This window comes from Onychostruthus taczanowskii, unplaced genomic scaffold (genome assembly GCF_017590055.1).
Source record: "Onychostruthus taczanowskii isolate IOZ18803 unplaced genomic scaffold, ASM1759005v1 scaffold583, whole genome shotgun sequence".
Taxonomy (NCBI): domain Eukaryota; kingdom Metazoa; phylum Chordata; class Aves; order Passeriformes; family Passeridae; genus Onychostruthus; species Onychostruthus taczanowskii.
In genome coordinates this window covers 1-10464 of record NW_024503491.1, presented here as the reverse complement: position 1 = coordinate 10464, position 10464 = coordinate 1, and the positions used below count along the sequence as shown (strand labels likewise).

At 57.0% G+C, this 10464-nt stretch overlaps 1 protein-coding gene across 1 annotated transcript; it reads left to right on the top strand.

Moving 5' to 3' along the window:
* Window positions 1–967: 967 nt before the first annotated feature.
* LOC121343229 (transcription activator BRG1-like) lies at window positions 968–9087 on the top strand. Its single transcript, XM_041418211.1, has 6 exons — window positions 968–1110; window positions 2627–2845; window positions 4350–4600; window positions 7320–7428; window positions 7589–7692; window positions 9072–9087. Exons 1-6 carry the CDS (start codon window positions 1072–1074, stop codon window positions 9085–9087), a joined length of 738 nt encoding a protein of 245 aa, XP_041274145.1. The 5' UTR covers window positions 968–1071.
* The last annotated feature ends 1377 nt before the right edge of the window (window positions 9088–10464 follow it).

Below are 10464 nucleotides of genomic sequence, written 5' to 3'. Positions count from 1 at the left end.
AAAAAACCCAATTTAAACCACCCAAAAATGAGAAAAAAAGTGCATTGAAACCACCCAAAAAATGGGAAAAAATCCACTAAAACCACCCAAAAATGAACCAAAAAACCCCAATTTAAACCACCCAAAAAAACCCATTGAAACCACCCAAAAATGGGCAAAAATTCCACTAAAACCACCCAAAAACGAGCCAAAAAACCCAATTTAAACCACCCAAAACCCATCAAAAATCCACCAAAACCCCCCAAAAATGAGCCAAAAACCCCATTGAAAACCACCCTAAAAATGGGAAAAAATCCTCTAAAACCACCCAAAAATGAGCAAAAAAACCTCAATTTAAACACCAAAAAAACCCATTGGAACCACCCAAAAATCCTAATTTAAATGCCAAAAAAACCCAATTTAAACCACCCAAAAATGAGAAAAAAGTGCATTGAAACCACCCTAAAAATGGGAAAAAATCCACTAAAACCACCCAAAAATGAGAAAAAAAACCTCAATTTAAACACCAAAATTGGAACCACCCAAAAATCCTAATTTAAATGCCCCAAAAAACCCAATTTAAACCACCCAAAACCCATCAAAAATCCACCAAAACCCCCCAAAAATGAGCCAAAAAAACCCATTGAAACCCCCCAACAACGAGCAAAAAAACATTTAAACCACCCAAAAAAACCCAATTTAAACCACCCAAAAATGAGAAAAAAATGCATTAAAACTCACCCAAAAATAAACCAAAAAAACCGAATTTAAACACCAAAAAAACCCATTGGAACCACCCAAAAAAACCCCATTTAAACCACCCCAAAAACCGAATTTAAATGCCCAAAAAACCCCAATTTAAACCACCCAAAACACATCAAAAATCCACCAAACCCCCCCAAAAACGAGCCAAAAAAACCCCAAAAATGATAAAAAGAGCCTGAATGGCCCCAAACCGGGGGGGGCTCGAAGCCCCCGGCCCCGAGGAGGTCCCCGAGTGCCGGGGGGGTCTCGGGGGGCCGCGGGTGAACCCCGAAATTTGGGTTTTCCCAGGAGGAAGATGAGGTGCCCGACGACGAAACGGTGAATCAGATGATCGCCCGGCACGAGGAGATGTTCGACCTCTTCATGGTGAGGAGGAGGAGGAGGGAGGAAGGGCGGGAAGAGGAGAGGAGGAGGAGATGGGGAGGAGGAAGAGGAGCAGGAGATGAGGAGGAGTTTGACATCTTCATCGTGAGGAGGAGGAGGAGGAGGGAGGAAGGGCAGGAGGAGGAAGGGCTCCTGAGGAAGAGGAGGAGGACATGGGGAGGAGGAAGAGGAGCAGGAGATGAGGAGGAAGAGGAGGAGGAGATGGGGAGGAGGAAGAGGAGCAGGAGATGAGGAGGAAGAGGAGGAGGAGATGGGGAGGAGGAAGAGGAGGAGGAGATGGGGAGGAGTTCGACCTCTTCATGGTGAGGAGGAGGAGGAGGGAGGAAGGGCGGGAGGAGGAGACGAGGAGGAGATGGGGAGGAAGAGGAGCAGGAGATGGGGAGGAGGAAGAGGAGGAGGAAATGGGGAGGAGGAAGAGGAGCAGGAGATGAGGAGGAGTTTGACCTCTTCATGGTGGGGAGGAGGAGGAGGAGGAGGGAGGAAGGGCGGGAAGAGGAGAGGAGGAGGAGATGGGGAGGAAGAAGAACAGGAGATGGGGAGGAAGAGCAGAAGATGAGGAGGAGGAAGAGGAGCAGGAGATGGGGAGGAAGAGGAGGAGGAGACGAGGAGGAGTTCGACATCTTCATGGTGAGGAGGAGGAGGAGGAGGGAGGGCGGGGGGAGGAGATGGGGAGGAGGAAGAGGAGGAGGAGATGGGGAGGAGGAAGAGGAGGAGGAGATGGGGAGGAGGAAGAGGAGGAGGAGATGGGGAGGAGGAAGAGGAGGAGGAGATGGGGAGGAAGAGGAGGAGGAGACGAGGAGGAGTTCGACATCTTCATGGTGAGGAGGAGGAGGAGGGAGGAAGGGCGGGAAGAGGAGAGGAGGAGGAGATGGGGAGGAAGAGGAAGAGGAGCAGGAGATGAGGAAGAGGAGGAGGAAGAGGAGGAGGAAGGAGGGAAATGGAGCGGGAGGAGGAAGAGGAAGGGCAGGAGGAGGATTGGGAGGAGAGGGGAGAGGAGGAAGGGCTCCTGAGAGAGAGGAGGAGGAGATGGGGAGGAGGAAGAGGAGCAGGAGATGGGGAGGAAGAGGAGGAGAAGAGGAGGAGGAAGAGGAGGAGGAAGGAGGGAAATGGAGCGGGAGGAGGAAGAGGAAGGGCAGGAGGAGGATTGGGAGGAGAGGGGAGAGGAGGAAGGGCTCCTGAGAGAGAGGAGGAGGAGATGGGGAGGAGGAAGAGGAGCAGGAGATGGGGAGGAAGAGGAGGAGGAGATGGGGAGGAAGAGGAGTAGGAGAAATCCCATCCCACCTCGGATGACCCCGATCCCCTTTGGATCCATCCCAAACCCCGATCCCACCTGAGAAGATCCATCCCAAACCCCGATCCCCTTTGGATCCATCCCAAACCCCGATCCCACCTCAGACATCCTCAATCCCCTTTGGATCCATCCCAAACCCCGATCCCACCTCAGAAGATCCATCCCAAACCCCGCCCCCTCTCCCGTTAACCCTCTCCCGGCCGGCAGCGCATGGACCTGGACCGGCGGCGGGAGGAGGCGCGGAACCCCAAGCGGAAGCCGCGGCTGATGGAGGAGGACGAGCTGCCCTCGTGGATCCTCAAGGACGACGCCGAGGTGGAGCGGCTCACCTGCGAGGAGGAGGAGGAGAAGATGTTCGGCCGCGGCTCGCGGCACCGCAAGGAGGTGGATTACAGCGACTCCCTCACCGAGAAGCAGTGGCTCAAGGTGGGTGCGCGTGGAGGGGCGGGGTCCCAAATCCCAAGGATCCCAAATCCCCAGGGTCCCAAATCCCAAGGATCCCAAATCCCAAGGGTCTCTGGTCTCAAGGATCCCAAATCCCAATGATCCCAAATCCCCAGGGTCCCAAATCCCAAGGATCTCAAATCCCAAGGATTCCAAATCCCAAAGATCCCAAATCCCAAGGATCCCAAATCCCTGTGAAACCTAAATGCCAAGGATTCCAAATCCCAAGGGTCTCTGGTCCCAAGGATCCCAAATCCCTGTGTACCCAAAATCCCAAAGATCCCAAATCCCCAGGGTCCCAAATCCCAAGGATCCCCAGTCCCTGTGGATCCCAAATCCCAAGGATCCCCAATCCCAAGGATTCCAAATCCCTGTGTATCCCAAGGATCCCCAATCTGTGTAGATCCCAAATCCCAAGGATCCCAAATCCCTGTGGAACCCAAATCCCAAGGATCCCAAATGCCAAGGGTCCTAAATCCCAAGGATCTCCCACCCCAAGGATCCCAAATCCCAAGGATTCCAAATCCCAAGGATCCCAAATCCCTGTGGAACCCAAATCCCAAGGATCCCCAATCCCAAGGATCCCCAATCCCGAGGATTCCAAATCCCAAGGATCCCAAATCCCTGTGGAACCCAAATGCCAAGGATCCCCAATCCATGTAGATCCCAAATCCCAAGGATCCCCAATCCCAAGGATCTCAGGTCCTGAGGATCCCAAATCCCAAGGATCATCATCCCAAGGATCTCCAGTCCCAAATCCCAAGGATTCCCAATCCCAAGGATCTCTGATCCCAGGGATCCCCAATCCCTGTAGATCCCAAATCCCAAGGATCCCAAATCCCATGGATCTCCAGTCCCAAAGATCTCGAATCCCTGTGGATCCCAAATCCCTGTGGATCCCAAATCCCAAGGATCTCCATCCCAAGGATCTCCAGTCCCAAAGATCTCCAGTCCCAAGGATCCCAAACCCCATCTGGATCCCAAATCCCTGTGGATCCAAAATCCTTGTGGATCCCAAATCCCAAAGATCACCATCCCAAGGATCCCAAATCCCTCTGGATCCCAAACCCCTGCGGATCCCAAATCCCTTTGTCCCCCAAACCCCTTTGGATCCCAAACCCCTTTGTCCCCCAAAGCCCTGTGGATCCCAAACCCCTTTGCATCCCATGGATCTCCAGTCCCAAGGATCTCGAATCCCTGTGGATCCCAAATCCCTGTGGATCCCAAATCCCAAGGATCTCCATCCCAAGGATCTCCAGTCCCAAAGATCTCCAGTCCCAAGGATCCCAAATCCCTCTGGATCCCAAACCCCTTTGGATCCCAAATCCCTGTGGATCCCAAACCCCTGTAGATCCCAAATCCCTTTGGACCTCCAATCCCTGTAGATCCCAAACCCCTTTGTCCCCCAAACCCCTGTAGATCCCAAACCCCTGTAGATCCCAAACCCCTGTGGATCCCAAACCCCTTTGTCCCCCAAACCCCTCAGGCCATCGAGGAGGGCACCCTGGAGGAGATCGAGGAGGAAGTCCGGCAGAAGAAATCCTCACGGAAGCGGAAGCGCGAGCCCGAGGGACCCCCGGGACCCCCGGCGGGCGCCCGGAGCCGCGACAAGGACGAGGAGAGGAGCAAGCAGAAGAAACGGGGGCGACCCCCGGCCGAGAAGCTGTCCCCAAACCCGCCCCCCCTGACCCGCAAGATGCGCAAGATCGTCGACGCCGTCATCAAGTACAAGGACAGGTGAGGAGGACACGTGGGGATGGGAGGTTCCTGGAGGTTTCTGAGGGGTTCCCAGGTGGTTCTTGGGGGTTCTGGGGGTCCCAGGTGGTCCTGAGGTTCCTTGGGGTTCCTGGAGGTTCCTGGCTGTCATCAAGTACAAGGACAGGTGAGGAGGACACGTGGGGATGGGAGGTTCCTGGGGGTTCCTGAGGGGTTCCCAGGTGGTTCTTGGGGGTTCTGGGGGTCCCAGGTGATCCTGAGGTTCCTTGGGGTTCCTGGAGGTTCCTGGCCGTCATCAAGTACAAGGACAGGTGAGGAGGACACGTGGGGATGGGAGGTTCCTGGGGTTCCTGGTGGTCCTGAGGTTCCTGGGGGTTCCTGGAGGTTTCTGAGGGGTTCCCAGGTGGTTCTTGGGGGTTCTGGGGGTCCCAGGTGATCCTGAGGGTTCCTGGAGGTTCCTGGCTGTCATCAAGTACAAGGACAGGTGAGGAGGACACGTGGTGATGGGAGGTTCCTGGGGTTCCTGAGGGTTCCTGGAGGTTTCTGAGGGATTCCTGGAGGTTCCCAGGTGGTTCTTGGGGGTTCCTGGGGGTTCCTGGAGGTTCCCAGGTGATCCTGAGGTTCCTGGAGGTTCCTGGGGGGTGTCAGGTGGGCCTGGGGTTTCCAGGTGTTCCAGCTCGTCATCAGGTACAAGGACAGGTGAGGAGGACACGTGGTCATGGGAGGTTCCTGAGGGTTCCTGGGGGTTCTGGAGATTCCCAGGTGATTCTTGGGCGTTCTGGAGGTTCCTGAGGGTTCCTGAGGGGTTCCCAGGTGGTTCTTGGGGGGTTCCTGGAGGGTCCCAGGTGATCCTGAGGTTCCTGAGGGTTCCTGGGGGTTCCTGGCCGTCATCAAGTACAAGGACAGGTGAGGAGGACACGTGGGGATGGGAGGTTCCTGGCGGTTCCTGAGGGGTTCCCAGGTGGTTCTTGGGGGTTCTGGGGGTCCCAGGTGGTCCTGAGGTTCCTGAGGGTTCCTGGAAGTTCCTGGCTGTCATCAAGTACAAGGACAGGTGAGGAGGACACGTGGGGATGGGAAGTTCCTGAGGGGTTCCTGAAGGGTTCCTGAGGGGTTCCCAGGTGGTTCTTGGGGTTCCTGAGGGTTCCCAGGTTTTTGAGGGGTCCCAGGTGGTCCTGGGGGACACAAGACAGGTGAGGAGGACACGTGGGGATGGGAGGTTCCTGAGGTTCCTGGGGGTTCCTGGGGGGTCCTGGAGGTTCCTGAGGGTTCCCAGGTGGTTCTTGGGGTTCCTGGGGGGTCCCACGTGGTCCTGGGGGACACATCGAAGATCTGAGAGTGTGAAGGTCAGAGGGGATGGGATCCATGGGATGGGATCCATGGGATGGGATCGGGGGGATGGGGGTGATGAGGATGAGAAGGAGGATGAGGGTGATGGGATGATGAGGATGGTGGGATGATGAGGATGAGGATGGTGGGATGATGAGGATGAGGATGGTGGGATGATGAGGATGAGGACGATGGAATGATGAGGATGAGGATGATGGAATGATGAGGATGAGGATGGTGGGATGATGAGGATGAGGACGATGGAATGATGAGGATGAGGATGATGGAATGATGAGGATGAGGATGATGAGGATGATGAGGATGAGGATGGTGGGATGATGAGGATGAGAATGGTGGAATGATGAGGATGAGGATGATGGGATGATGAGGATGAGGATGGTGGGATGATGAGGATGAGGATGGTGGCATGATGAGGATGAGGATGATGAGGATGAGGGTGATGGGATGATGAGGATGAGGATGATGGGATGATGAGGATGAGGATGGTGGGATGATGAGGATGAGGATGGTGGGATGATGATGAGGATGAGGTTGAGGATGATGGAATGATGGGATGATGATGAGGACAACAGGATAATGATGATGAGGATGATGATGATGAGATGATGATGAGGACAATGGGATGATGATGATGAGGGTGAGGATGAGGATGAGGACGAGATGATGAGGATGAGGACAATGGGATGATGAGGATGATGAGCATGAGGACGACAGGATGATGATGATGATGATGATGAGATGATGATGAGGATGAGGATATGATGAGGATGAGGACGACGGGATGATGATGGTGACATGATGAGGATGAGGATGAGGACGAGATGAGGATGAGGACAATGGGATGACGAGGCTGATGAGATGATGATGAGGATGATGAGATGATGATGAGGATGATGAGATGATGATGAGGATGAGGACAACGGGATGATGATGATGAGGATGATGAGATGATGATGAGGATGAGGACAACGGGATGATGATGAGGATGGTGAGATGATGATGAGGATGATGAGATGATGATGAGGATGAGGACAACGGGATGATGATGAGGATGGTGAGATGATGATGAGGATGATGAGATGATGATGAGGATGAGGACAACGGGATGATGATGATGAGGATGATGAGATGATGATGAGGATGAGGACAACGGGATAATGATGGTGAGGATGATGAGATGATGATGAGGATGATGAGATGATGATGAGGATGAGGACAACGGGATGATGATGATGCGGATGATGATGATGAGGATAATGAGATGACGATGAGGATGAGGATATGATGAGGATGAGGACAACGAGATGATGATGATGTGGATGATGAGGATGAGTACCACAGGATGATGATGAGGGTGAGGAAGGCCACCCCTGACTCCCATTTCCCCCCGCAGCAGCAGCGGGCGGCAGCTGAGCGAGGTCTTCATCCAGCTCCCGTCCCGCAAGGAGCTCCCGGAGTACTACGAGCTCATCCGCAAACCCGTGGACTTCAAGAAGATCAAGGTACTGAGAGATCCTCCGGGATCCATCAGGATCCACCGGGATCCACTGGGATCCTCCGGGATCCTCCGGGATCCACTGGGTTCCTCCAGGATCCTCCAGGATCCACCGGGATCCACTGGGATCCTCCGGGAGCCACCCTGACCCCGGTTCCTGCCGCCAGGAGCGGATCCGGAACCACAAGTACCGGAGCCTGAACGACCTGGAGAAGGACGTGATGCTGCTGTGCCAGAACGCCCAGACCTTCAACCTGGGGTGGCACCTGGGGTGGACTGGGATGGACTGGGAGGGACTGGGATGGACTGGGATGGCACCTTTGGTGGCACCTGGGGGGGACTGGGGTGGACCGGGATGGCACCTTTGGTGGCACCTGGGGGGGACTGGGGTGGACCGGGATGGCACCTTTGGTGGCACCTGGGGGGGACTGGGGTGGACCGGGATGGCACCTTTGGTGGCACCTGGGGGGGACTGGGGTGGACCGGGATGGCACCTTTGGTGGCACCTGGGGGGGACTGGGGTGGACCGGGATGGCACCTTTGGTGGCACCTGGGGGGGACTGGGGTGGACCGGGATGGCACCTTTGGTGGCACCTGGGGGGGACTGGGGTGGACCGGGATGGCACCTTTGGTGGCACCTGGGGGGGACTGGGGTGGACCGGGATGGCACCTTTGGTGGCACCTGGGGGGGACTGGGGTGGACCGGGATGGCACCTTTGGTGGCACCTGGGGGGGACTGGGGTGGACCGGGATGGCACCTTTGGTGGCACCTGGGGGGGACTGGGGTGGACCGGGATGGCACCTTTGGTGGCACCTGGGGGGGACTGGGGTGGACCGGGATGGCACCTTTGGTGGCACCTGGGGGGGACTGGGGTGGACCGGGATGGCACCTTTGGTGGCACCTGGGGGGGACTGGGGTGGACCGGGATGGCACCTTTGGTGGCACCTGGGGGGGACTGGGGTGGACCGGGATGGCACCTTTGGTGGCACCTGGGGGGGACTGGGGTGGACCGGGATGGCACCTTTGGTGGCACCTGGGGGGGACTGGGGTGGACCGGGATGGCACCTTTGGTGGCACCTGGGGGGGACTGGGGTGGACCGGGATGGCACCTTTGGTGGCACCTGGGGGGGACTGGGGTGGACCGGGATGGCACCTTTGGTGGCACCTGGGGGGGACTGGGGTGGACCGGGATGGCACCTTTGGTGGCACCTGGGGGGGACTGGGGTGGACCGGGATGGCACCTTTGGTGGCACCTGGGGGGGACTGGGGTGGACCGGGATGGCACCTTTGGTGGCACCTGGGGGGGACTGGGGTGGACCGGGATGGCACCTTTGGTGGCACCTGGGGGGGACTGGGGTGGACCGGGATGGCACCTTTGGTGGCACCTGGGGGGGACTGGGGTGGACCGGGATGGCACCTTTGGTGGCACCTGGGATGGACTGGGATGACCAGCAGTGACCTGGAATGACCAAGAATGACCAGGAGTGACCAGAGGTGACAAAGAATGACCAGTGAAGCAGCAATGGCCTGGGATGACCAGGGGTGACCAGGAATGATCAGGGGTGACCAGGACTGACCAGGGATGATCAGGGGTGACCAGGACTGACCAGGGATGATCAGGGGTGACCAGGACTGGCCTGACTGACCAGAGATGACCAGGAGTGACCCAAGGGTGACCAGGAGTGACCAGGGATGACCAGGGTGACCGGAAATGACCAGAGTGACCAGGACTGACCAGGGGTGAGCAGAGTGACCAAGGGTGAGCAGAGTGACCAGACCTGGGGGGGACTGGGGTGGACCGGGATGGCACCTTAGAGTGACCAAGGGTGAGCAGAGTGACCAGGGATGACCAGGGGTGACCAGGAATGATCAGGGGTGACCAGGGCTGGCCTGACTGACAAGAGATGACCAGGAGTGACCAGGAATGACCTGGGATGACCAGAGTGACCATGGGTGACCAGGACTGACTGGGAGTGACTAGGGGTGACCGGAAGTGACCAGAATGACCAGGACTGACCAGGGATGACCAGGGGTGACCGGAAGTAACCAGGATAACCAGGGGTGACCAGAGTGACCAGGACTGACCAGGAGTGACTGGAAGTGACCAGGGATGGCCAGAATGACCTGGGATGACCAGAGTGACCAGGACTGACCAGGGATGACCAGAGTGACCAGGACTAACGAGGGATGACCATGGGTGACCGGAAGTGACCAGAATGACCAGGAGTGACTCAAGGGTGACCAGAGATGACCAGGGGGGACCAGAATGACCAGGACTGACCAAGGGTGACCGGAAGTGACCAGGGGTGACCAGGGATGACCAGGACTGACCAGGGGTGACCGGAAGTGACCAGGGATGGCCAGAATGACCTGGGATGACCAGAAGTGACCAGAGGGACCAGAATAACCAGAGTGACCAGGACTGACCAGGGGTGACCAGAGCAACCAGGACTGACCAGGGATGACCAGGACTGACCAGGGGTGACCAGAAGTGACCAGGACTGACCAGGGGTGACCGGAAGTGACCAGGGATGGCCAGAATGACCAGGACTGACCTGGGGTGACCGGAAGTGACCAGGGGTGACCGGGAGTGACCAGAATGACCAGGGATGGCCAGAGTGACCAGGAGTGACCGGAAGTGACCAGGGATGGCCAGAATGACCTGGGATGGCGAGAAGTGACCAGAATGACCAGGAGTGACCAGAGTGACCTGGGGTGACCGGAAGTGACCAGGGATGACCAGAGTGACCAGGACTGACCAGGGGTGACCGGAAGTGACCAGGCGCTGCCCCCCAGATCTACGAGGACTCCATCGTGCTGCAGTCGGTGTTCACCAGCGTCCGGCAGAAGGTGGAGAAGGAGGAGGAGAGCGACGGCGAGGAGAGCGAGGAGGAGGAGGAGGGAGAGGAGGAAGGATCCGAGTCCGAGGGTGGGCCTCGGGGTGGGAGCCGGGGGGTCCGAGGGGATGAGATGGGATGGGATCCATGGGATCAGTGTGGGGGGATCATGGGATCTGTGGGATGGAATCCATGGAATGGGATC

Bases quoted from the DNA above. Each gene is read 5' to 3' on its own strand.
- LOC121343229 (XM_041418211.1), top strand. From the start codon at position 1,072: ATGATCGCCCGGCACGAGGAGATGTTCGACCTCTTCATG. The intron at 1,111-2,626 runs GTGAGGAGGAGG...CCCGGCCGGCAG, and splicing joins AGATGTTCGACCTCTTCATG to CGCATGGACCTGGACCGGCG. The intron at 4,601-7,319 runs GTGAGGAGGACA...TTCCCCCCGCAG, and splicing joins GTCATCAAGTACAAGGACAG to CAGCAGCGGGCGGCAGCTGA.